The 22,095-nt window shown below is 45.0% G+C and overlaps 1 protein-coding gene across 6 annotated transcripts in view; it reads left to right on the forward strand.

The window, feature by feature from the left end:
* Window positions 1-1,325: 1,325 nt before the first annotated feature.
* LOC113425110 (zinc finger protein 18-like) overlaps window positions 1,326-22,095 on the forward strand; it is a 38,646-nt gene continuing 17,876 nt past the window's right edge. For 2 of the 6 annotated variants that reach the window (XM_087952936.1, XM_087952935.1), the window contains exons 1-6: window positions 1,459-1,671; window positions 7,593-8,555; window positions 10,382-10,505; window positions 15,418-15,500; window positions 17,492-17,618; window positions 19,869-19,982. In XM_087952936.1, the coding sequence (XP_087809062.1) occupies window positions 7,848-8,555; window positions 10,382-10,505; window positions 15,418-15,500; window positions 17,492-17,618; window positions 19,869-19,982 (1,156 nt within the window). In that variant the 5' untranslated portion in view covers window positions 1,459-1,671; window positions 7,593-7,847. Of the gene's footprint in view, window positions 1,672-1,943; window positions 2,101-7,589; window positions 8,556-10,381; window positions 10,506-15,417; window positions 15,501-17,491; window positions 17,619-19,868; window positions 19,983-22,095 lie in introns of those variants that run through there. The other 4 variants (XM_087952940.1, XM_087952939.1, XM_087952938.1 and 1 more) reach the window with 4 other exon arrangements.

Below are 22,095 nucleotides of genomic sequence, written 5' to 3' on the forward strand. Positions count from 1 at the left end.
CCCATTCCTGCATCCATCCATTCACCCATCCATTCACCCATCCCTGCATCCATCTATGCATCAATCCATACACCCATCTATATATCAATCCATCCCTGCATCCATCCTTGCACAATCTATGACCCCACCTGTGCTTCCATACATCCATCCCTGCATCCATCCACTCACCCCTCCATCCATTCATTCACCCATCCCCACATCCATACATACACCCATCTATTTATTTTTATTTTTTATTTATTTATTTGATTTGCCAATTGTTTACAAGATAATAAGTATAAGTGTATACATAGTTGTGAATGCATGAAATGGGTACATATAAGAAAAATAAAAGAAACAATAGGACAGGGACGGTAGGCACGTTGGTGCGCTTATGCACGCCCCCTACAGACCTCTTAGGAAAGGGGTGAGGTCAATAGTAGACAGTCTAAGGTTAAAGTTTTTGGGGTTTGGGGAAGAAACTACAGAGTCGGGTAGAGTATTCCAGACATTGACCACTCTATTGCTGAAGTCGTATTTCCTGCAATCAAGTTTGGTGCGGTTTACTTTGAGTTTGTATCTATTGTGTGCTCTTGTGTTGTTATGGTTGAAGCTGAAGTATTCACTGACAGGTAGGACATTGCAATGTATGATTTTATATACCATGCTTAAATCAGACCGAAGACGGCGTAATTCAAGGTTTTCTAGTTCTAGAATTTCAAGTCTGGTGGCATAAGGTATTCTACAACGAGTAGATCTATGTATCTATCCATCCCTGCACCCATCTATGAAGGCATCTATGCATCCATACATCCATCCCTGCATCCATCTATGCATCAATCCATACACCCATCTGTGTATCCATCCATCCCTGCATCATCCATCAATGCACCCATCTATGAACCCACCTGTGCATCCACACATCCATCCCTACATCCATCCACTCACCCATCCATCCATCCGTCCCTGCATCCATTCATTCACCCATCTATGCATCCATGCATCCATGCACGTCAGCACTCAAAGAACGCAACTGGCGCCGCAGACCCGCGTTCGCAAACCCTGACGTGCCATTTCCGCGCATTCCCGGCGCGCGCGTGTGTGTGTGTGTGTGTGCGTGTGCAAACCTGGGTCAATCATTTCCCCCCCCGCCCTCCTATGCACCCACCCCATCTGGCCAAGCAGGGGCCCGGCGGGACCTCGCAATCGGGCGACGGGGCCAGTTTGCAAAGGACAGCCCCACCCCACCCCACCCATCCACCCCACCCGAGCTGAAAGCGGGCAGGAGCGCAACGCGCGGAGTGGGACCGGGGGTGGGGTGGGGACAAGCCTGCTAAGCGGCCTGGGGAGGCTCCCATCCCAGGCTCGGGGCGCCGTGCGAACGGGGGGCCTTTTGTCGAGGCGGAGCCAAAACGCCGATCCGCCGGCAGGGGGCGGTGGGGCCAGGAGCCTCGCCTGCTTCTTGCGGCTCCGCCATTAATCCCAGCGCCCGGCCGGCGGGATCGAAGAAGGAGGAGAGGAGGGGGGGAAAAAGGAGCCGTCGGGTCGGATCCTCTCCCCACCCCACCCAACCCCGGGAAAAATAAAAAAAACAATAAAAACCCGGCAATCGGGCTCCTCTGCCCGGCTCCGCTTTCAAGTCCGGGGACGGCCGGGTGTCCAGCGGGGTCGAGCAGCCGCCGAGATTGCAAGGTATGCCCGCCGGGTCCCTTCCGCGTCCCCCACCCCTCCCCGGAGGGCTGGACGCCGCCTGGGCCCGGCCTGCTGCCGCTGGCCCCCGGGAACCGGAGGAGGGCCCGCACCGCCTCCTCCGCCGCGCCCTGGAGCCGGCGGGGCGCGGGGAATGGATCCCGGGGACGCCGCAGCCGCCTGCGATCTCCTGCGCCCCCCCCGGAGGGATCCGCTTTGCGCCTCGCGAAGGGTCTCCATCGCGGGACAAAAGGGCGGGCGGGGTGGAGGTGGAGGGTGAGGGATCTTTGTTGTCCGCCATTCCGCCTTTTTTGCTTTTTCCGCCGGCCCCGTGTGGCTGCCGGGCTGAGGAACCGGCAAAGAGGAGGAGGAGGAGGAGGAGGCGTGGTTAACGCTGGGAAAGGAGACCACGAGGAAATGCCCGGGCTGCAGGTTAGGCTGGGCAGTCGGGGCCGGGTGGGGGGGGAAGGGTCCCAGAAGAAGGCCGTGGCGAATCTCTCCCCCCTTTTTTTCTTTTTAAACTTAGATGCCCCAGGACTGTATGGGAAGCCTGGGTTGAAATCAGGAATCTCCCACTCCGTTAAGTGGGAAGGGACCTTGGAGGTCATCTAGCCCGACCCCCCTGACTCGAACCAGAAATCACAGAACAGAATAACAAAAGAGTTGGAAGGGACCTTGGAGGTCCATCTAGTCTAACCTTTCTTTCGGACCTGAGGGACCACTCAATTCATCATTTTAAATCCCGTGGACCACTAATATGATCTGCCTAAGGACCGGTTGGGTGGGCCTTGGCTAGGTGGTCATGTGAGTGGGTGGCTGGGTGAGTGTGGCCAACTTGATGTCACTCACATCAAGGGGCTCCTTGCTGGTGTCTACTAAGCAGCCACCACGAGAGAAAGAATTGGCAAAAAAAAGTCGGCTTAGTCCAAATTGGATCTGACCGAGAAGGAGGCTCAGCAGAAGCACCTCACTGAGGACTACGAGCATAGGCTTTCCAAGCAGAGGGAAGCCCTGCGGGAGTGCAAGGCCACGTACCGGCACCTGGAGACTCAGTGAGCTGAGATGCTCAGCCACTTCCAGGCCAGGAAGTGGCCCCACTGGAATAAGGCCCTCCGGCTCTTCGCCACCAGTGGCCCTTCCCTCCAGCCTTCGCCCAAAGCCCCACACCAGGAGGCTGAAGCAGACCCCAAATAGGAGTTTCTGCCCCCTCTCCGACCTGCACAAAAAGACCCCGAAGGGAGAAACTTAGCAGCAACGCAAACATTCATTGAACATAGCCAGCCCAGCGGCCGAAGTTTGAGGAGCCCTGATTTAGTGCAATATTAAAAAATGCAAGTAATTTTTCTGCGGACCGCCAAAATTTGATCACGGACAAATGGTGATCCAATCTCTTCTGAAGATGGAGGACCCACAACTTCCAGGGTTCAATTCCTTTCACAGATTAATTGCTTGGGAAATGCCTCCTTATTTCTACATTAGGCCTCTCCTTGATTGGTTTCTATCTGTTGCCTCTTGTCTTCCCTGCGGGTGCTTTGGAGATTAGATTATTGGCCTCTTCTTCCTTGTGGTAGCCTCTTAGATATTGGAACATTGTTATCCTGCCTCCTCTAGTTCTTCTCTTCGTTAGGCTAGACCTGTGATGCTGAACTTACGGCGCGTGTGCCACAGGGGGCACGCAGAGCCATTTGTGCAGGCACGCGAGCCTCAGCCAAATTTACCTGCACTGCGCATGCGTGCGCCTCCCAGCTAATTTTCGGCCCGTTTGAGGCCGCTTTCACCCTCCCGGAGGCTCGAAGGAGGCCCCTGCAACCTCAGGAGGCCGAAAAATGAGGCTTCCGGAAGTGCTGAAATGGGCCTGTTTTCAGCCTCCTGAGGCTCCAGAGGCTTCCCTTGAGCCTCTGGGAGGTCGAAAACGGCCTCCCTCGGGCTCCGGAGGCTGAAAAAGGGACACTTCCGGTATTTCCAGAAGGCCCGTTTTTCGGCCTCCCGAGGCTGCAAAGGCTTTTGTCGAGCCTCCGGGAGGGCAAAAACGGCTTCAAACGGGCCACAAATAAGCTGGGAGGTGCGCGCATGCGCAGTGCAGGTAAGGGGGCGGGGCGGTGGTGTTGCATGCGCAGGGGGGCAGGGCGCATTGCATTGTGGGTGCCGGCACGTACGTGTGCTATTATGCACATGCGCGCTTTCGGCACACCACAACAAAAAGGTTCGCCATCGCTGGACTAGACAGACCCAATTCCTGCAACCGTTCTTCATATGTTTTAGCCTCCAGTCCCCTCATCATCTTTTGCTCTTCTCTGCACTCTTTCCAGAATCTCAACATCTTTTCTATATCATGGAGACCAAAACTGGATGCAGTATTCCAAGTGCAGCTCCGGTGGCCCAGAGGTGGAGCTCTCACCTCACAATCAGGAGGCTGTGAGTTGGATCCTAGGTAGAGGCTAATATTCGAAATAGACTCTCCTGCTCGAGCAGGGGGTTGGACTAGATGACCTCCAAGGTCCCTTCCAACTCTGTTATTCTATGATTCTAAGTGTGGTCTTACCAAAGGATTATAAAGTGGCATTAACACTTCACTTATAGACTCCTCACATCCCGGACATAAACTGTTTCAATTCCTTCCTCAGAACGACGCTATAGAGCAGGGGTCCCCAACCGCCGGTCCGCGGACGGAGTACCGGGCAGCATGGAACAAGCCTTACCGGGCCGCTGGTTGCTGGGCGCCGCCATCTTTTTTGGTAAAAAAGCAATTTTTCTTCAAAAGATGGCGGCGCCAGCTGGGTGAGCTTTTCCGGGTAGAAAGCCATTTCTACCCGAAAGCTCACCAGAAGCGCTAGCGCCGCTTATTTTTGACGAAAAATCACTTCCGTGACGCCACCGGAAGTGATTTTTCAAAAAAGATGGCGGCGCCCAGCTGACGCTGAACCGGGCCGCGGCGCCAGCTGACGCCGGAACCGGGCGCGGCGTCGAAAAGGTTGGGATCCCTGCTATAGAGCACTGCACACCAGAACAACTAGACACAAGGACAGTTTTTCCCCCCAAATGCCATCACCCTGCTAAACAAAAAATTCCCTCAACACTGTCCAACTATTTACGAAGTCTGCACTACTATTACTATTAATCTTCTCATCGCTCCTTATCACCCATCCCCTCCCACTTGTGACTGTATGACTGTAACTTTGTCGCTTGTATCCTTATGATTTATATTGATGGTTTCCTAGTATGATTTGATTGCTTTTTGTACCCTATCACTATTGTTTAGTGTTGCACCTTATGATTCTTGACTCTTGACGAATGTATCTTTTCTTTTTATGTACACTGAGAGCATTTGCACCAAGACAAATTCCTTGTGTGTCCAATCACACTTGGCCAATAAAAAATTCCATTCTATTCTATTCATGTGATCTGTTAATGCAGCCTAGAACTGTGTTGGCTTTTTTGGCAGCTGCTGCACACTACTGGCTCATATTTAATTTCATATCATATATATTTAATACTCATGTTCATGTCCACTAGGACTCCAAGATCCCTCTCACAGTTATTACTATTGAGCAGGGTACCACCTATTCTATACCTAATGGGAATTAGAGAGACTCACAACTTTGCAACTAAAAACAATTAAATCAACAAAAACTTAACAACAACAAAAATTTAAAATAATCATTAATTCATTTAAAAGATTTGTATGGCCACCCATAATTCTGGGCTCGATCCCTTTTCTCCTATCTCTCTTATCTCTTAGAAATATTCTTTGAACCTAGTCTTAATTAACTAAGGTGTGTTTAATAACATATTGAATAACGAGAGCGGTCTTCCATCGTAGTAATCTGAATTATGATTTGAAAGCCATAAAGGATAAGTTTATGTGGCATATTAAGGCAAAGTCCTCTGATTAAGGTTAGCTTTCCCCCCCATTTTCCTCAAAAGTTTCCCTAAGTATGTTTTGTAACTGCAGAGTTGAATTGCTGTCATATACCATACTACTTTGATTAAATAGCGTTGGCAGTTTGTGACATTGTTAAAATTTGGTCCTCCGTCAACTACGTCTTCGATTGTTCTCCATTATCTGGGTGTTTTGGAAGTAAGAAGAAATCTGTGGAGATAATCTTTGTCGCATTTGAGATAGTTAATTTGACCCCAAAAGGTTGATGCCTATAAAAACAGGTGGAAATGTATCTTGAAATGTGTGTAACTTAGATCTACATTTATTATACTTTGTGAGGAGAAAAAAAAGTTTTGTGCTCCCTGCGAATTTTTAAATAAAAGGAAAGTAGCACTTGGTTCCCCATAGACTACTTTGCTCCTTGAATATTTCTGGGGCACTAAAAACCCTATTTTATTTATTTATTATTTTATTTATTATTAAATTTATTTGCTTCCCATCTTGCTATGGAGCCAGGAGTCTTTGGCCTTCTGAAACTGAAGCTACACCTGGAGGATAATTGTACAGGTAGTGGTTGTACAGCCGGTCGCTTAGCAACCGTTCAAATATTCAACGGACTCCCTTAAAATTAGTTACAACCCAGTTGCAAAGTTCCTACCCCCCCCCCCATATGATCATGTGACTACATTTCAGGTGCTAGGCAACCGGCCCACATTTGCAGCCATTTCCTACCTGTATGTCCTTCAGGCCTGTTAGGTCTTGTGGTTGTTTGTTGATAAAAAAATAAATAAATAATAGCCTGGAGTTACTTGATAAGGCCCTTGTAACCTGTTTGACATGCAATGTGCACCTGCACAATTGCTCTGGCTTCACCTCCTTTCAAAAGAATAGAATAGAGTAGAATGGAACGGAACAGAACAACAGAACAGAACAGAACAAAATTCTAAAAGCTTCTACCTTTTAACCACATTTCTTAGTCGGAAAAGGGACTTATTAGATTCCTTCTGAGATTCCCCTGACACACAACGTTAACATAACCGCATTCTAAGAAAAACTAATCCTTTTTAAATCTTTTTTTTTTTTAATTTTTAAAGTGCCTCAGCCCTCTGAGTTGTGTATGTGTCTGTGTGCATTTTTTGCTTAAATGAATTACTATAATAGAATAACAAGAGTTGGAAAGGAAAGAGGTGAAACAGCCCTAGGATAACCAGCCTGGAAACAGAGAGAGTTTCTACTGAGCTTGGTGGTTTTCCTTAGACGTTTCATTACCAAACAAGGTAACGTCATCAATGCACTGATGACGTTATCTAGTTGGGTATGAAACGTCTACAAGAAAACCACCAGGCTCAGAGAGCACCGAGGACCCCACAATTCAACCCTGAGCTACAAATATGCTATATTTCATTTACAGAAAGGGCATAATCTAAATAGAATGAAAAACCTTATCACCCATCCCCTCCCATTTGTGACTGTATGACTGTAACTTTGTCTCTTGTATCCTTACAATTTTTATTGACTGTTTCCTAGTATGATTTGATTGCTTATTGTACCCTAGGGCTATTATTAAGTGTAAGTATTGATTCTTGACGAATGTCACTTTTCTTTTTATGTACACTGAGAGTATTTACACCAAGACAAATTCCTTGTGTTTCCAATCACACTTGGCCAATAAAGAATTCTATTCTATTCTATTCTATTCTATTCTATTCTATTCTATTCTATTCTATAGGTAGTCCTACAGAATAACAGAGTTGGAAGGGACCTTGGAGGTCTTCTAGTCCACCCCGCTGCTCAAGCAGGAAACCTTATACCATTCCAGACAATAGTTGTCCAGTCTCTTCTTAAAACACTCCAGTGTTGGAGCACTCAAAACTTCTTAAGGCCAGACATTCCACTGATTAATTGTTTTAATTGTCAGGAAATTTCTCCTTCATTCTAGGTTGGTTCTGTCCGTTGAGATGATCCTCGAAGTCTCCTCTCTCTCTTTTTTTTTTTTGGCGTATCTCACACTTTTTCTTCTGTTTGGTTTGTGTTCATTTAGGAGGAAGGAGCTCCCTCTGCAAATCGAGAGAGGCCAACGCAGCGTCTTCTGTAACTTGGAAGCTAACCAGCGTCCTGGCTCGGGGTTCCTCTTTGCCAATCCAGACGGAGAAAATGTGTTTTGGATTTCAAACCAGAATTTGAAAGAAGTGGGGGAAAAGGCCGTTTAATTATTCCAGTTAGCTTAATCGGGGGAACAGGTGTTTTTTTTAAAGAAGTGATCCCGTTCCAAATTGGTGGCTTGACAGTTCAGGGAGACATGGAGCCAAAATCTAGAAGTCCAGAAGGGGAACGTGTAAGGAAACCTTGCAGTGATGATTTTTCCAAATGCACAGAGATGGAGCACTTAGGCTGGAAGCTATCTCAAGAAATCAAACTGGAATCTTTCCGTGGGATGCAGCAACCCTGGAAAACCCAGTGGCAGGACTTCCTGAAGACCTTGCCATGTCCCCACGTGGGGTGGGAGGAGGACTCTGAGATGCTGGCCAGCGTTCCTTGGGATGACCCCAAGGCCTTCCTGGCCTCCTTCGAGCAGGTGGCCCGTGCCTGCCAGTGGCCCAGGGGCGAGTGGGTGCCTCGTCTGCTGCCAGCCCTGAGCGGAGAAGCGAAGCGGGCTTTCAGCGGCTTAGAAGCAAAGGACAAGGAGGATTATGGGAAAGTGAAGGAGGCCATCTTGAGAGGGGAAGCCATACGGATCGAAGTGCAGCGGCAGCACTTCCGGCAGTTCCGCTTCCAGGAGATCGAAGACCCGCGTAGGGTTTACGGACAACTGCAGAGGCTTTGCCGCCAGTGGCTGAAGCCGGAGAGACACACCAAGGAGCAGATCCTGGAGCTGCTGATCCTGGAGCAGTTCCTGGCCAGCCTCCCACCGGAGCTCCAGAGCTGGATCCGACCTGGAGGATCGGACACGTATTCCCAGGCGGCGGCTCTGATAGAGAATTTCCTGCTGAACCGGCAGGAGGTTAAGGTAGGAAAGTGGCTGGTCTGTAATATTTGAGCCTCTCTGCAGGACAGGTGAATTAAGTTTCAGTACAGGTTGTCTGTCATCGTTCTGAGTAACGCATCCACCAAAATCACAACTCTGAGGCAGGCAGATTCCTCAGAGAACATGTTTATTGGAACCTTCTATTTTTATCCATCCATCCATCCATCTATGTGACATCATCACAAAATCTCCAGAACCATAAAAGCCTACAAACTTGAAATTTGGCACAGATGTCCCTCTTGGCTTCTAGGTGCTCACTAAGAAAGGATTTTTCGAAATGACCATCAGAGCATTAATATTTCATATATTATTATTATTATTATTATTAACACGCTCTGATGCTAAGGAGTTCTATTCCCCCTTCCCACCTGAAAAGAAATCTGTTTTAAATGCAAAACACAAGCAGAGCAGAGGAGTTTCAGTTTCAGTTTCACAGCACCAAGTAGTAGCTTTAGTACAAAACAGTTGAGCTAAGCCACGCCCGGGCTCCTTGCTGTCTCCTGGCTCACACGGCAAATACTGCTTCAGTTTCCAAACAGCCCTCTACTCTCTCACACACTGACAGGATTTTAGCCAGATGAATACTGATGGATGCTGGTAAGGCAGAGGCAGAATTTCCCCCCCCTTATTTTCCTCCCCAAAAACTAAGCATGATCACATAGTTTTGTAATGAAGCAGGGTATAGAACTAGTACATACATATACGTGTTAGGCACATACCAGGTAAGCAGTCAATCTTCATTACTATGCACAGAGAGCTACATTGGAGATGTAGTTTCATTGGACACCAGGAGAGAGAGAGATAAGCCCTCTTATGGCCTCCCTTACATAGACAGCTTCTTAAAGCAGCAATGTCCTGCTGACTCAATTCTCATTGCATCAGCATTTAGAGCGGCTGGTCAGCTCTTAAATCTTCAATACCGGAGAGCGGGTACATACTACAGAGTGAGACCGTATTGAATGTGTAGGGAGGGTGTTGCAGCACAACTGTTTGCTACGGAGTATTCTGCAAGAGGGCCCCTCAGGAGAAAGGCAGCGGGTGCAACTTGCGGTCTTTTCTACTGGCTTCCGCATTGATGAGTAGGTGGCAAGGAAGGTTGCAAATGGTGACCACATGACCACAGGGCCCTGCGGGCGTTGTAAGGGTGAGCCAGTTGCCAACTGGTTTCATTCGTCGCAACTTCAAGCAGTCGCTGAACGAATGGCCGTTAACCGAGGACCACCTGTAAGAGAAGACCGTCTGTCAGGTGGTGCTCCATTCAAAATTCAAGAAAGAAATACTTAAGACTCTTTAGATTAGAGAAAAGATACCTTTTACTGAAAATGAAGTGGTAGCATCAGTAGAATTCTGAATCTGAGAAATTAGGCGCGCAAATCACATATACAAAGTGATGGAAATGTTCCCACCCCCCATAGTTCAAATGATTCTTCCAATTAAAAGTTGTGAAGATGATCATGTGGACATCTTCAGGTGGTGATGAGGCCTCTGTCCGTTGACCTTGGCATATTTTGATAAAGATTTGCAGCTGCGCAGAGAAAAGAGAGCTAAGCGAGAAATAGAAACCTAAATAGGAATTTATACTCCCCCCTCTCCTCATTTACACAACACAAGAATGTAACACCTCCAGCTCTCTTCCCAGACAATATTCCCTCTCCTCCCCCCGTTACTTATGGCAGCCAAAAGATGCAAAGCAGTAGTAGAAGATCTTGAAGGCTGACACCGTCGGTGCTCAGTTTTGGCAGAATTGTTCATGCTTTGGCTTCATTCTCCCGGCCTGATCCAAAACGGGATTCTCCTCTCTTGTTTAGGAGCCGTCGCAGGAGGTGATCGCCAAGACCGCCCTGGCCGAAGAGCGGATTACTTTGGATGTTGACCAGGAAGCGATCTATAAAGACATTAAGCAGGACAATCACGGAGGGATCCATTTGTCGGGTGAGGAAACGCCAAGGATTAAAGCAGGGTCTTCCATCGTGGGTGTTTGTGTGTGGGTTTTTTGTTTTTTTCCAAAAAAAGCCAAGATGACCTTCCTCAAGGAACAGTGGCTGCCTTCAGATCGCACTGTGGTGTCCCACTCACTCACACGCACACTTAAACGGTGGTTTTTGTGGGTTTATCTTGTCTAGGAAACTTTCAAGGGCCTTGTGGACTCATTGGCTATTGCTCTGTGGACTAGCATTGGTCTGCTTTTGTCTGGACGTAGTCCGGACCAGCGGTCACCAACTGGTGGTTCATAGACCACTGCTGCTTAGCTCTAACCACTGCTTCCTGTGGGGGCCTTAAGGAGCCCAGGCGGGCATGCGAGGAGGGGCTGGGAGGGGGAGGGGCGTGTAGAGGCCAGCGAGGCGCCCCTCGACATGAGTGACATCGAGTTGGCCACACCCTCCCAGTCACATGACCACCTAGCCACACCCATCCAGCCAGTTCTTAGGCAGATCATATTCATGGTCCACCAGATTTAAAATTATGAATTTAGTGGTCCCTCAGGTGCAAAAGGTTGGTGACCCCTGGTCTGGACCGTTCTGGGTTTTTGGTGAAGGGAAATTGATGGGGAATATTAATAAACCCACTTGCAGTGGCCTCGAGGTAGAGCTCTCGCCTCACAATCAGGAGGCTGTGAGTTCGATCCTAGGTAGAGGCAGATATTTCTCCGGGCACACTGAGAATATATCTGCTAAACAAAACTCCGCATTGGTGACAGGAAAGGCATCCGGCCATTAACGCCCTCTGCTAGCTCCATTCTGTTGCCCAGACTCCATCCTGCAAGGGATTGTGGGGTCATTAAATGAAGATGATGATGATTAATAAACCCACTGAACCATCATTACATGTGCCTGTGAATGAGCACAACAGCACACACACACACACACACGCACAGACCACTATTCCAGTTTGTCCAGCTTTGGGTTGTCACAATGTGTGAGTCCTATATCAGGCAATTTTTAAAAAAAAAAAAGTATAAAAGGCTCAGGGTATTGTGCTAATGAGTCAGTGTTAGAAATAAAGTATTATTTTATAAGCCTTAACTTTAACCTTGGTTAAGAAGCCAAGGTTTAACCCTCTATTTGAACTAAGTAGTGGGAATGTGTCTGGATGTCTATGTAGCTGGGGGGAGAAATGAGTGTGTCTCTTGAAATTATTAAAGAGAGTTGGAAGTTTGAATGATTTTCTAAGAATATAGAATAGAATATAGAATAGAGTACAGTAGAACAGGAATAGAAATGGAATAGAATAGAGTAGAAATAGAATAGAATATAGAATATAGTACAGTAGAACAGAAATAGAAATAGAATAGAATATAGAATAGAGTAGAAATAGAATAGAATATAGAATAGAGTACAGTAGAACAGAAATAGAAACAGAAATAGAATAGATAGAATAGAATAGAAATATGAAAAGAAATAGAATAGAATAGAATAGGAATAGAATAGAAACAGAATAGATTAGAAATAGAATAGAATAGAAATAGAATAAAATAGAAAGAATAGAATATAGAATAGAGTACAGTAGAACAGAAATAGAAATAGAAACAGAATATAGAATAGAGTAGAAATAGAATAGAAATAGAATAGAAATAGAAAAGAATAGAATAGAAATAGAATAGAATAGAAATAGAATAGAATATAGAATAGAATAGAGTACAGTAGAACAGAAATAGAAATAGAATAGAATATAGAATAGAGTAGAAATAGGAATAGAATAGAAATAGAACAGAATATACAATAGAATAGAATAGAAATAGAATAGAATAGAAATAGAATAATATAGAATAGAATAGAAATAGAATAGAATAGAAATAGAATAGAATAAAATAGAATAGAAATAGAATAGATAGAATGAATAGAATAGAATAGAGAAATAGAATAGAATAGAAATATATGAATAGAATGAATAAGAATAGAATAGAATAGAATAGAAAGAGAATAGGAATAGAATAGAATAGAAATAGAATAGAATAGAAATAGAATAGAGTACAGTAGAACAGAAATATAATAGAATATAGAATAGAATAGAAATAGGAATAGAATAGAAATAGAATAGAAAGAAATAGAATAGAATATAGAATAGAATAGAAATAGAATAGAATGAAATAGAATAGAATAGAATAGAATAGAATAGAAATAGAAAGAATAAATGATAGATAGAAAGAAAAAAAATAGAATAGAATAGAAATGTAGAATAGAATGAACATGAAGAATAGAATATAGAATAGATAGAAATAGGAATAGAATAGAAATAGAATAGAATAGAAATAGAATAGAATAGAATAGAATAGAAATAGGAATAGAATAGAAATAGAATAGAATATAGAATAGAGGAGAAATAGGAGTAGAATAGAAATATAATAGAATAGAATATAGAATAGAATATAGAATAGAATAGAATAGAAATAGAATAGAATAGAAATAGAATAGAATATAGAATAGAGGAGAAATAGGAATAGAATAGAGCTGGAAGGGACCTTGGAGGTCTTCTAGTCCAGCCCCCTGCTCTAGAAGGAGACCCTCTGCCTGTGATGGTAAACCTATGGCACGTGTGCCACAGGTGGCACACAGAACCATTTGTGCAGGCATGCAAGCCCCAGCCAAACTTATTTGCTACAGCACATGCGCACGCCTCCCAGACTGATTTTTGGTCCGTTTGAGGCCGTTTTTGCCCTCCCAGAGGCTGGAGGGAAGCCTCTGCAGCCTCAGGAGACCGCGGAAGTGCCCGTTTTTCAGCCTCCTGGGGCTGCAGAGGCTTCCCTCGAGCCTCCGGGAGGGCGAAAACGGCCTCAAGCAGGCCAAAAATCAGTCTGGGAGGCAACACGCCTGTGCAATGCAGGTAAGGGGCGGGGTGTGGGTGTGGCGTGCGCATGCACAGGGGGTGCATTGCATTGTGGGTGCCGGCACACGCACCAGACTTTCGGCACACCACGACAAAAAAATTCACCATATGCTCTATGCTGTTTCAGATGTGACTTAAAAACCTCCAGTGATGCAGCACCCACAATTTCTAGCGGGGAAGCCATCCCACTGGTTAATTGTCCTCACTGTTAGGAAATTTGGACAAGCTGAAAGACCTTTCCTAGAAAACAAACAGAAAAATGGAGACTATTGGACAAACTAATTCAATTTTTTGTTTTCTGTTTTGCTGACTTGTAAACCTCTGGGAGTTTTTAATGTCAGGGACTGCCCAGCTTTCCCCCAAATACAGATCGTCCTTCAACTTAACGACCAGAGTTGAGCCCATAACTTCTATTGCTAAGTGAATCATTTGTTGAGCGAATCTGTCCCCATTTTATGACTTTTCTTGCTGCCTTGGTTAAGCGAGTTGGCGGCGTCGCTCAGTTAGTAACACGCTTGTTCGGCGAATCCAGCTTCCCCACTGACTTGGCTTGTCAGAAGGTCGCAAAAGGGGATCACGCGATCCTGGGACACCGCAACCGTTATTAATAGGAGTCAGTTGCCAAGGGTTTGAATTTTGAATTTTGATCATGTGACCGTGGGGATACCACAGCAGTCATTAAGTGTGAAAAAAAACCGGTCATACATCACTTTTTTCAGTGCCGTTGCAACTTCAATATGGTCGCTAAACAGACTGCTGTTATAAATTGAGCAGTACTTGGAATGCATTTTGTTTTCTCCTTACGTTTTTTATTTATAAAAAAGATGCCACCACCACACTTCCACGTAAAAAGCAGACTCACACCCATACAGAAGATGAGACACGACCACAGACCAGAAGCCGCACTGCAGCTGCATCACTACCCACTTCAAACCCCTCTGAGCCATACATGAAGCGAACTGACCCCCACCATGAAGATGCAGCACGACCACAAACTCGAAAACAAACAGCAAGATCACAGCTCACCAGCTCAAATCCCCCAGTAACTAAGACCAACCTGAGCACAACCAAGCCCCCACCTGAACAGAACACATCTCCAGCCAATCAGAACATGGCCAACCCCCCAACCAATCAGAACACAGCCAAACCCTCAACCAATGAGAACACACCCCCACCCAATCAGAACACAGCCAAGCCCCCCACCCAATCAAGTCACACCCCCACTAGCAGTTAAAAGGAAGAAGCAGCTGCAAGCTCACATCACTCTGAGAAGCACAGAGCTGAAGACAGAAGCCTGAAGATGATGAATGAGACTTCATCGAAACGTTGCCTAGATACTTCCAATTTTACGCGGGAGAAAACCCGAATAACCAAAGATCCACATACAAATACCCGCGAGAACCTCAGAAAACAAATATGTATGTATGTAAGTATGTATGTATGTATATGTATGTATGTATATGTATACATTTTCTGAGGTTTTCGCGGGTATTTGTATGTGGATCTTTGGTTATTCGGGTTTTCTCCCATGTAAAATTGGAAGTATCTAGGCGACGTTTCGAAGAAGTCTCATTCATCATCTTCAGGCTTCTGTCTTCAGCTTTGTGCTTCTCGGATTTGTAGAAAGGATTTGTGGAAAGGATTTGTGGAAAGCCGAAGACACAAGCCTGAAGATGATGAATGAGACTTCATCGAAACGTCGCCTAGATACTTCCAATTTTACGCGGGAGAAAACCCGAATAACCAAAGATCCACACATATATATATTCAGCTTTGTTTGGGTATTTCCCACGTCATTATAGTTGTGCTTTTAAAGTTGTAGCAATGTTTCGGCAGAATCTCATCTGCCATCATCAGGCTTCTGTATTGTGTTCGTCTGTGAGTCAGACTTTCACAGCCGTTTCTGTTTTAAATTTGGTGCTAGCCTACTGCTGTGCCAGAATGGTTTTTTTCTTCATCTTGATTGGTTGGGATATATCTATATATATATATCTATATATATATTTTCTGACTTTTAAAGGTAATGGAAGCAAAGACTGTGGAGATTCCAGCTCCTTGCTTCTTCCTGAGGGAGAGGAAACGGATCAAGATTCTCCTAGTAAGGTATGATGAATAAATGCAAAAGAGAGGTTGAAAAGAGGAGAGGAGAGGAGAAGAGAGGAGGAGAGGAGAGGAGGGTCCTTTGGAAAGGATGGGGCTGTCTAAAGCAGTGCCTGACAAGCACAGGGCAGTGGGGTATGGTTGAGGCTTTTGGCTGGGGTGGCCGGGTGGCTGGTTGTGCCAGATGGGGGTCCTTGAAGCAGTACTCAGAGGTGCAGGCCAGCTGTCTGCAAGGAGTATCAGTCTTTCCATTCCCCACCATCCAGCCAGAGCTGAAGAAGCTTCTTGGATGAGAAGTGAAAGGTCTTCAAAAGAAAAACCAAAAAGTCAAGTCGCCTCTTGGGAAAAAAAAAATCCACCTTTGGGACAACCCAGGGTATACTAGAGTACCTGGCTGCGATGCACAACACCACGTAACCATTTTAGTGTAGGATTTGTGGACAGCGGTGCCTCTTGCCGGAAGTATTTCCGGTGGTCAATTTGATTGGATCTGATGTGATCTTAAAAGAGAATCACCTTCTACTGTGCTTTTAAGGCTGAGAATGTGTTTGTACGTGCAAAGAGTAAAGGCGAATGTGGCTCTATCCTTTGTTGCCTTCCTTCCTTCCTTCCTTCCTTCCTTCCTTCCTTCCTTCCTTCCTTCCTTCCTTCCTTCCTTCCTTCCTTCTTTCCTCCCTCCCTCCCTCCCTCCTTCCCTTTCTTCCACCTTCCCTTTCCTTCCTTCTTTCCTTCCCCTCTCTCTTCCTTCCTTTCCCTCCCTTCCTCCCTCCTTTCCCTTCCTTCCTTTCCTCCCTCCCGGCCTTTTCTCCTTCCTTCCTCCTTTTCTCCCTCTCCCTCCCTCCTTTCCCTCCCTTCCTTCCCTCCTGCCTTTCTTTTCTCCTTCCTTCCTCTTCACCCTCCCTCCCTTCCTCCTTTCCCTTCCTTCCTTCCTTCCTTCCTTCCATCCCTTCCTTCCTTCCATCCCTTCCTTCCTTCCCCTTCCTTCCTTCCTTCCTTCCTTCCTTCTTTCCTCCCTCCCTCCCTCCCTCCTTCCCTTTCTTCCACCTTCCCTTTCCTTCCTTCTTTCCTTCCCCTCTCTCTTCCTTCCTTTCCCTCCCTTCCTCCCTCCTTTCCCTCCCTTCCTTCCCTCCTGCCTTTCTTTTCTCCTTCCTTCCTCTTCACCCTCGCTCCCTTCCTCCTTCCCTTCCTTCCTTCCCTCCCTCCGTCCTTTTCTCCTTCCTTCCTTTCTCCATCCTTCCTTTCCTCCCTCCCTTCCTCTTTTTCCTTCCTTCCTTCCCTCCCTTTCTTCCTTCCTTCCTTCCTTCCTTCCTTCCTCCCTCCCTCCCTCCTTTCCCTTCCTTCCCTCCCTTTCTCCTTCTTCCTTCCTCCTTCCTTTCCTCCCTCCCTTCCTCTTTTTCCCTTCCTTCCTTCCCTCCCTTTCTCCTTCCTTCCTTCCTCCTTTCCTCCCTCCCTCCCTCCTTTCCCTTCCTTCCCTCCCTTTCTCCTTCCTTCCTCCCTTCCTTTCCTCCCTCCCTTCCTCTTTTTCCCTTCCTTCCTTCTCTCCCTTTCTCCTTCCTTCCTTCCTTCCTCCTTTCCTCCCTCCCTCCCTCCTTTCCCTTCCTTCTCTCCCTTTCTCCTTCCTTCCTCCCTTCCTCTTTTCCCTCCCTTCCTTCCCTCCCTTTCTCCTTCCTTCCTCCCTTCCTTTCCTCCCTCCCTCCTTTCCCTTCCTTCCCTCCCTTTCCTTCCTTCCTTTCCTTCCTTCCTTCCTTCCTTCCTTCCTTCCTTCCTTCCTTCCTTCCTTCCTTCCTTCCTCCCTCCCTCCCTCCCTCCCTCCCTCCCTCCCTCCTTCCTTCCCTTCTTTCCCTCCCTCTCTCCCTCCCTCTCCCCTTTTTGCACCCAGGGCTCTCTCTTTACCAACTGCCAAAATGCCTCATGTTGTTCTGCAGAAATGATTAAGCCCAGAACAATCTGTCGGTTTGGGACACACTTCCCAGTGACTTTTCCCCCTTCCCTAGGATCTGGTGGACCTGAAAGATGCTGGTGTCTCGTTGAATGTGGTGGAGTCAACCCCGACCCAGTCGGGCCAGCAGACCATGTTCTGGCAAGTCATGCAGGAGGAGGACGGGGACGCCGATTCTTTGGGTAAGGGTCCTGGGATTGGAAGGGTCCCGGCCTGGAGGACCTAAAGCCCAACCCCCTTTCTCGGTCCAGGAACCACCGGAGCATCGCCGACAGGTGGCCCTCCAACTTTGGTTCAAGGACCTCTCGGCTCATCAACCGGGAAAGATGGGTCTATTCAATGTGTCTATTGTCCAGCTATGTGCTGCCCCCACCGACCCCACTCGCCCACACGTCAGGGGTTGGTGTCGAGAGCTTCATTCAGTCTGTTCCCCCAACAGCCCTATCTCAGGTTTTCAGCCAACCCCCAGCTGCAAGCTTCACACAGCAATTGCCTCGGTTGCATGAGGACCAGAATTCTGCAGTTATGACTTAGGACTGTAATTGCCAGGTTCATTTAAAATCATAAGTCAAGGACTGCCTCTGGTTACTGGGCGAGTTTAGCTGCTCATTAGATAGATAGATAGATAGATAGATAGATAGATAAGATAGATGACAGATGATTGATAGATGATAGATAAGATAGATAGCTAATGATAGATAGATGATAGATAGATAAGATAGATATAGATAGATAGATAGATGATAGATAGGATAGATAGTTAATGATAGATAGATAATAGATGATAGATGATTGATAGATAGATGATAGATAGATGATAGATAAGATAGATGATAGATGATAGATAAGATAGATGATAGATCGATGATAGATAAGATAGATTGATAGATGATAGATGATAGATAAGATAGATGATAGATAGATAAGATAGATGATAGATGATAGATAAGATAGATGATAGATCGATGATAGATAGATAAGATAGATTGATAGATAGATAGATAAGATAGAGGATTGATAGATAGATGATAGATAGATGATAGATAAGATAGATAGATGATAGATAAGATAGATGATAGATCAATGATAGATAGATAAGATAGATTGATAGATAGATGATAGATAAGATAGATGATAGATTGATAGATGATAGATAGATAAGATAGATGATAGATAGATAGATAGATGATAGATTGATAGATGGATAGATAAGATAGATAGATAAGATAGATAGATAGATGATAGATAAGATAGATAGTTAGATAATAGATGATAGATAAGATAGAAGATAGATGATTGATAGATAGATGATAGATAGATAAGATAGATGATAGATAGATGAAAGAAAGAAAGAAAGAAAGAAGAAAGAAAGAAAGAACAGTTGTATTTATTTATTTATTAGATTTGTATTGCCGCCTATTCACCATGGCTATACCACTTTACGGTGCTTCTCACCCCTCTCTAAGGGGTTTTACAGAGTCAGCCTATTGCCCCCAACAATCTGGGTCCTCATTTTACCCACCTCAGAAGGATGGAAGGCTGAGTCAACCTTGAGCCTGGTGGGATGCGAACTGCCAAATTGCAATCAGCCGGCAGTCAGCAGAAGTAGCCTGCAGTACCGCACTCTAGCCACTTGCGTCACCGCAGATGATTGATAGATGATTGATAGCTAGATAGCTAGACGATTGATAGATAGATGATAGACAGACCGACAGATCGATAGATGATAGATATTGATAGATCGATAGATGATAGATAGATAGATGATGGATAAATAAATAGAATAACTTTATTGTCACTTTGAGTGTATACTTATCGGCATACATTAAAATGAAATTTCATTGCATACAGCTCTCAGAGGCTCACTACCTCCAATGTATATTACATAAACATGACTAAATGAATTAATAAATACAAAATTATGCATATACCCACATACTGTCTATTACAGACAGAGAAACAACAGTCTAGTTCGGATGTATGCATGTACATAGCGAAAGAGACGAATCTTGCAAATTTACCAGACCGGGAGGGCGCAGGGAACAAAGCTGTTACACAAACTGGTAGTCTAATAGAAATATTTAGAAACCTCCTCTGAGGTGGGAGCAACAGAAACAGACCGTGACGTGGGTGTATGGGGTTTCTAACAATCCTTCAAGCTCTAAGCACATGTAGCGCTTATAAGCAGTATCCTGAATAACGGAAAGCGAGTGTCCTATAATCTTCTTGGTTGTCCTTACCACTCTTTGTAGGGACTTTCTATCTGAGGCACAGCTGCCACCAAACCAAACAGCGATGCAGTTTGTTAAAAAAAAAACCTAATTGAAGTGATAGAGACCTCACTGAAATGAATGATGGGCCTGGGAAGCGAAGAATTCTCCAGAATTGGTACCCCAAATAATTCTCTGTCTCCCTCTGTCTTGAATCCTAAGAGGGACTCCTGGTGCCCAAACCAGACCTGGCTTCCAATCCAGAAGAAGAAGATGATGAGCAGGTTTTCATCCAGTTTCCTGTCGAAAGTGAGAGAATTCCAGATCCCGGAACAGGTAAGAGGAAGTCTGCTTGTCACCCTTGCAAGAATAATTTCCGACTTCCTTTTGAGCGAGGGGAATGAGTTTGGAGAGCATCCTAATTCTCCTCAATCAGCTTGATTTTTCTCTAGGTTTATTTCACGTGTTTTAAGGCATTGTTCAGCAAGAAAGGATCCCAGAGCAATGGATCGACAGGCAGTAAAAGTCCACAGGGAGTCCTTGAGTTACGACCACAACCGAGCCCAAAATTTACGTTGCTAAGCGAGACATTCGTTAAGGGAGTTTTGCCCCGTTTTACGACCTTTCTTGCCGCAATTCTTCAGTTCATCACTTCAGTTGTTCACTTAGTAACACGGTTGTTAAGTGAATCTGGCTTCCCCCAGTGACTTCGCTTGTCAAAAGGGTCGCAAAAGGGAGTCACATGACCCCCGGGACAAAGCAATCGTCATAAATATGGGTCAGTTGCCAAGTGGCTGAATTTTGATCACGTGACCATGGGGATGCCACAAAGCTCATCGGTGTGGAAAAAAAACGGACAAAAGTCAGATTTTTTTTTCAGTGCCATTTTAACTTCAAATGGTCACCCAATGACGCGTAGTCTACCAATTTTTTTTGGAAAGTATTTATATCAAGTAGTGAACGATCACTAAAATGAACAGCTGTAAGTTGAGGACGACCCGTATTTTTTTCCTTTAAGGTTATTAGTGCAAACGTCACAACTCAGGAAGAAAACAGGAGGAAATTTGCGATGAATTGTCTTTGAATTTCCCCACAGCTTTGGAAAGTTTTGTAGCCTGTGTTCTTGAGGTGGCCTTGTTTGCAACCAAAAGCAATGGCAACGTCTAGCCCTCAGTCAGTAGGAAAACGAGGTTATGGATACGGATCTGTTGGGTGAAATTGTATACAGCATCCCTCTCTGCCTGTATGAATTGGATGTCCATTTTGGCTAGATCTTGGGATGTTGGCTCTTGATAAGAGCGAATGTTAGGCCGAAAAAAATCTCTTTAGATTTGGAGAGGGAGGGAGGGAGGAAGGGATATTTATATATATATATATATATATATATATATATATATATATATATATATATATATATATATATATATATATATATATATATATATATATATATTTTCTGAGGTTCTCACAGAGATAGAGATGATTTGAAAGAGAAAAAAAGAGATACAGAGATCTTGGTGTGTGTGTGTGTTTTCTATCTGCTATCTAAATCTATCTATCTACATCTGTGTATCTGTATGTATACATACATACATACATACATATACATACAGATGAGAGAAGTCTCATTCATCATCTTCAGGCTTGTGTCTTCTATCTGTGTTCTCAGAGTCTGTCTGTCTGTCAGAGTATCTCTTTACTCTAGAAGCACAGATGAGAGACACAAGCCTGATACATGAGATGAGAGAGACTTCATCGAGAGAGAAAGAAAGAGAGAAAGAAAGAGAGAAACCCGAATAACAGGGGAGGGATCCATATGGGATGTATGTATGTATGTATGTATGTATGTATGTATCTATCTATCTATCTATCTATCTATCTATCTATCTATCTATCTGTATGTATCTGTGTGTATACATACATACATACAGATAGATAGAGAGATACAGAGATACAGAGATGAGAGAAAGAAAGAGAGAGATAGAGATGACAGAGGAGGGAGGGAGGGATATATGTGTGTGTGTGTGTGTGTATCTATGTATCTATATATCTATGTATCTGTGTATATACATACATACATACATACAGACAGAGAGAGAGAGATACAGAGATACAGAGATGAGAGAGAAAGAGAGAGATACAGAGATGACAGGGGAGGGAGGGAGGGAAAGTAAACACAAGATCCACAACATAGCCTGTGCTTTACTCTGGAAACCCTATCCTCCATTACAATAAAAACAATACTTAATGAATGTATCATTGCTGAATCCCATTTTTCAAATGTGTGTTCTGGTTTAAGGCACATCCCCCATTCACAGTTGTTATTTTGAGCACCTGTTTCTTTATTAATAGCAGTAACACTTACATACCGCGTCACAGTGCTTCGCAGGCCTCTCTAAGTGGTTTACAGAGTCAGCCTCTTGCCCCCAACAATCTGGGCCCTCATTTT

This window comes from Notechis scutatus, chromosome 2 (assembly GCF_049901735.1).
Source record: "Notechis scutatus isolate UNSWTSFEM ecotype Mainland chromosome 2, rNotScu1.2, whole genome shotgun sequence".
NCBI lineage: Eukaryota > Metazoa > Chordata > Lepidosauria > Squamata > Elapidae > Notechis > Notechis scutatus.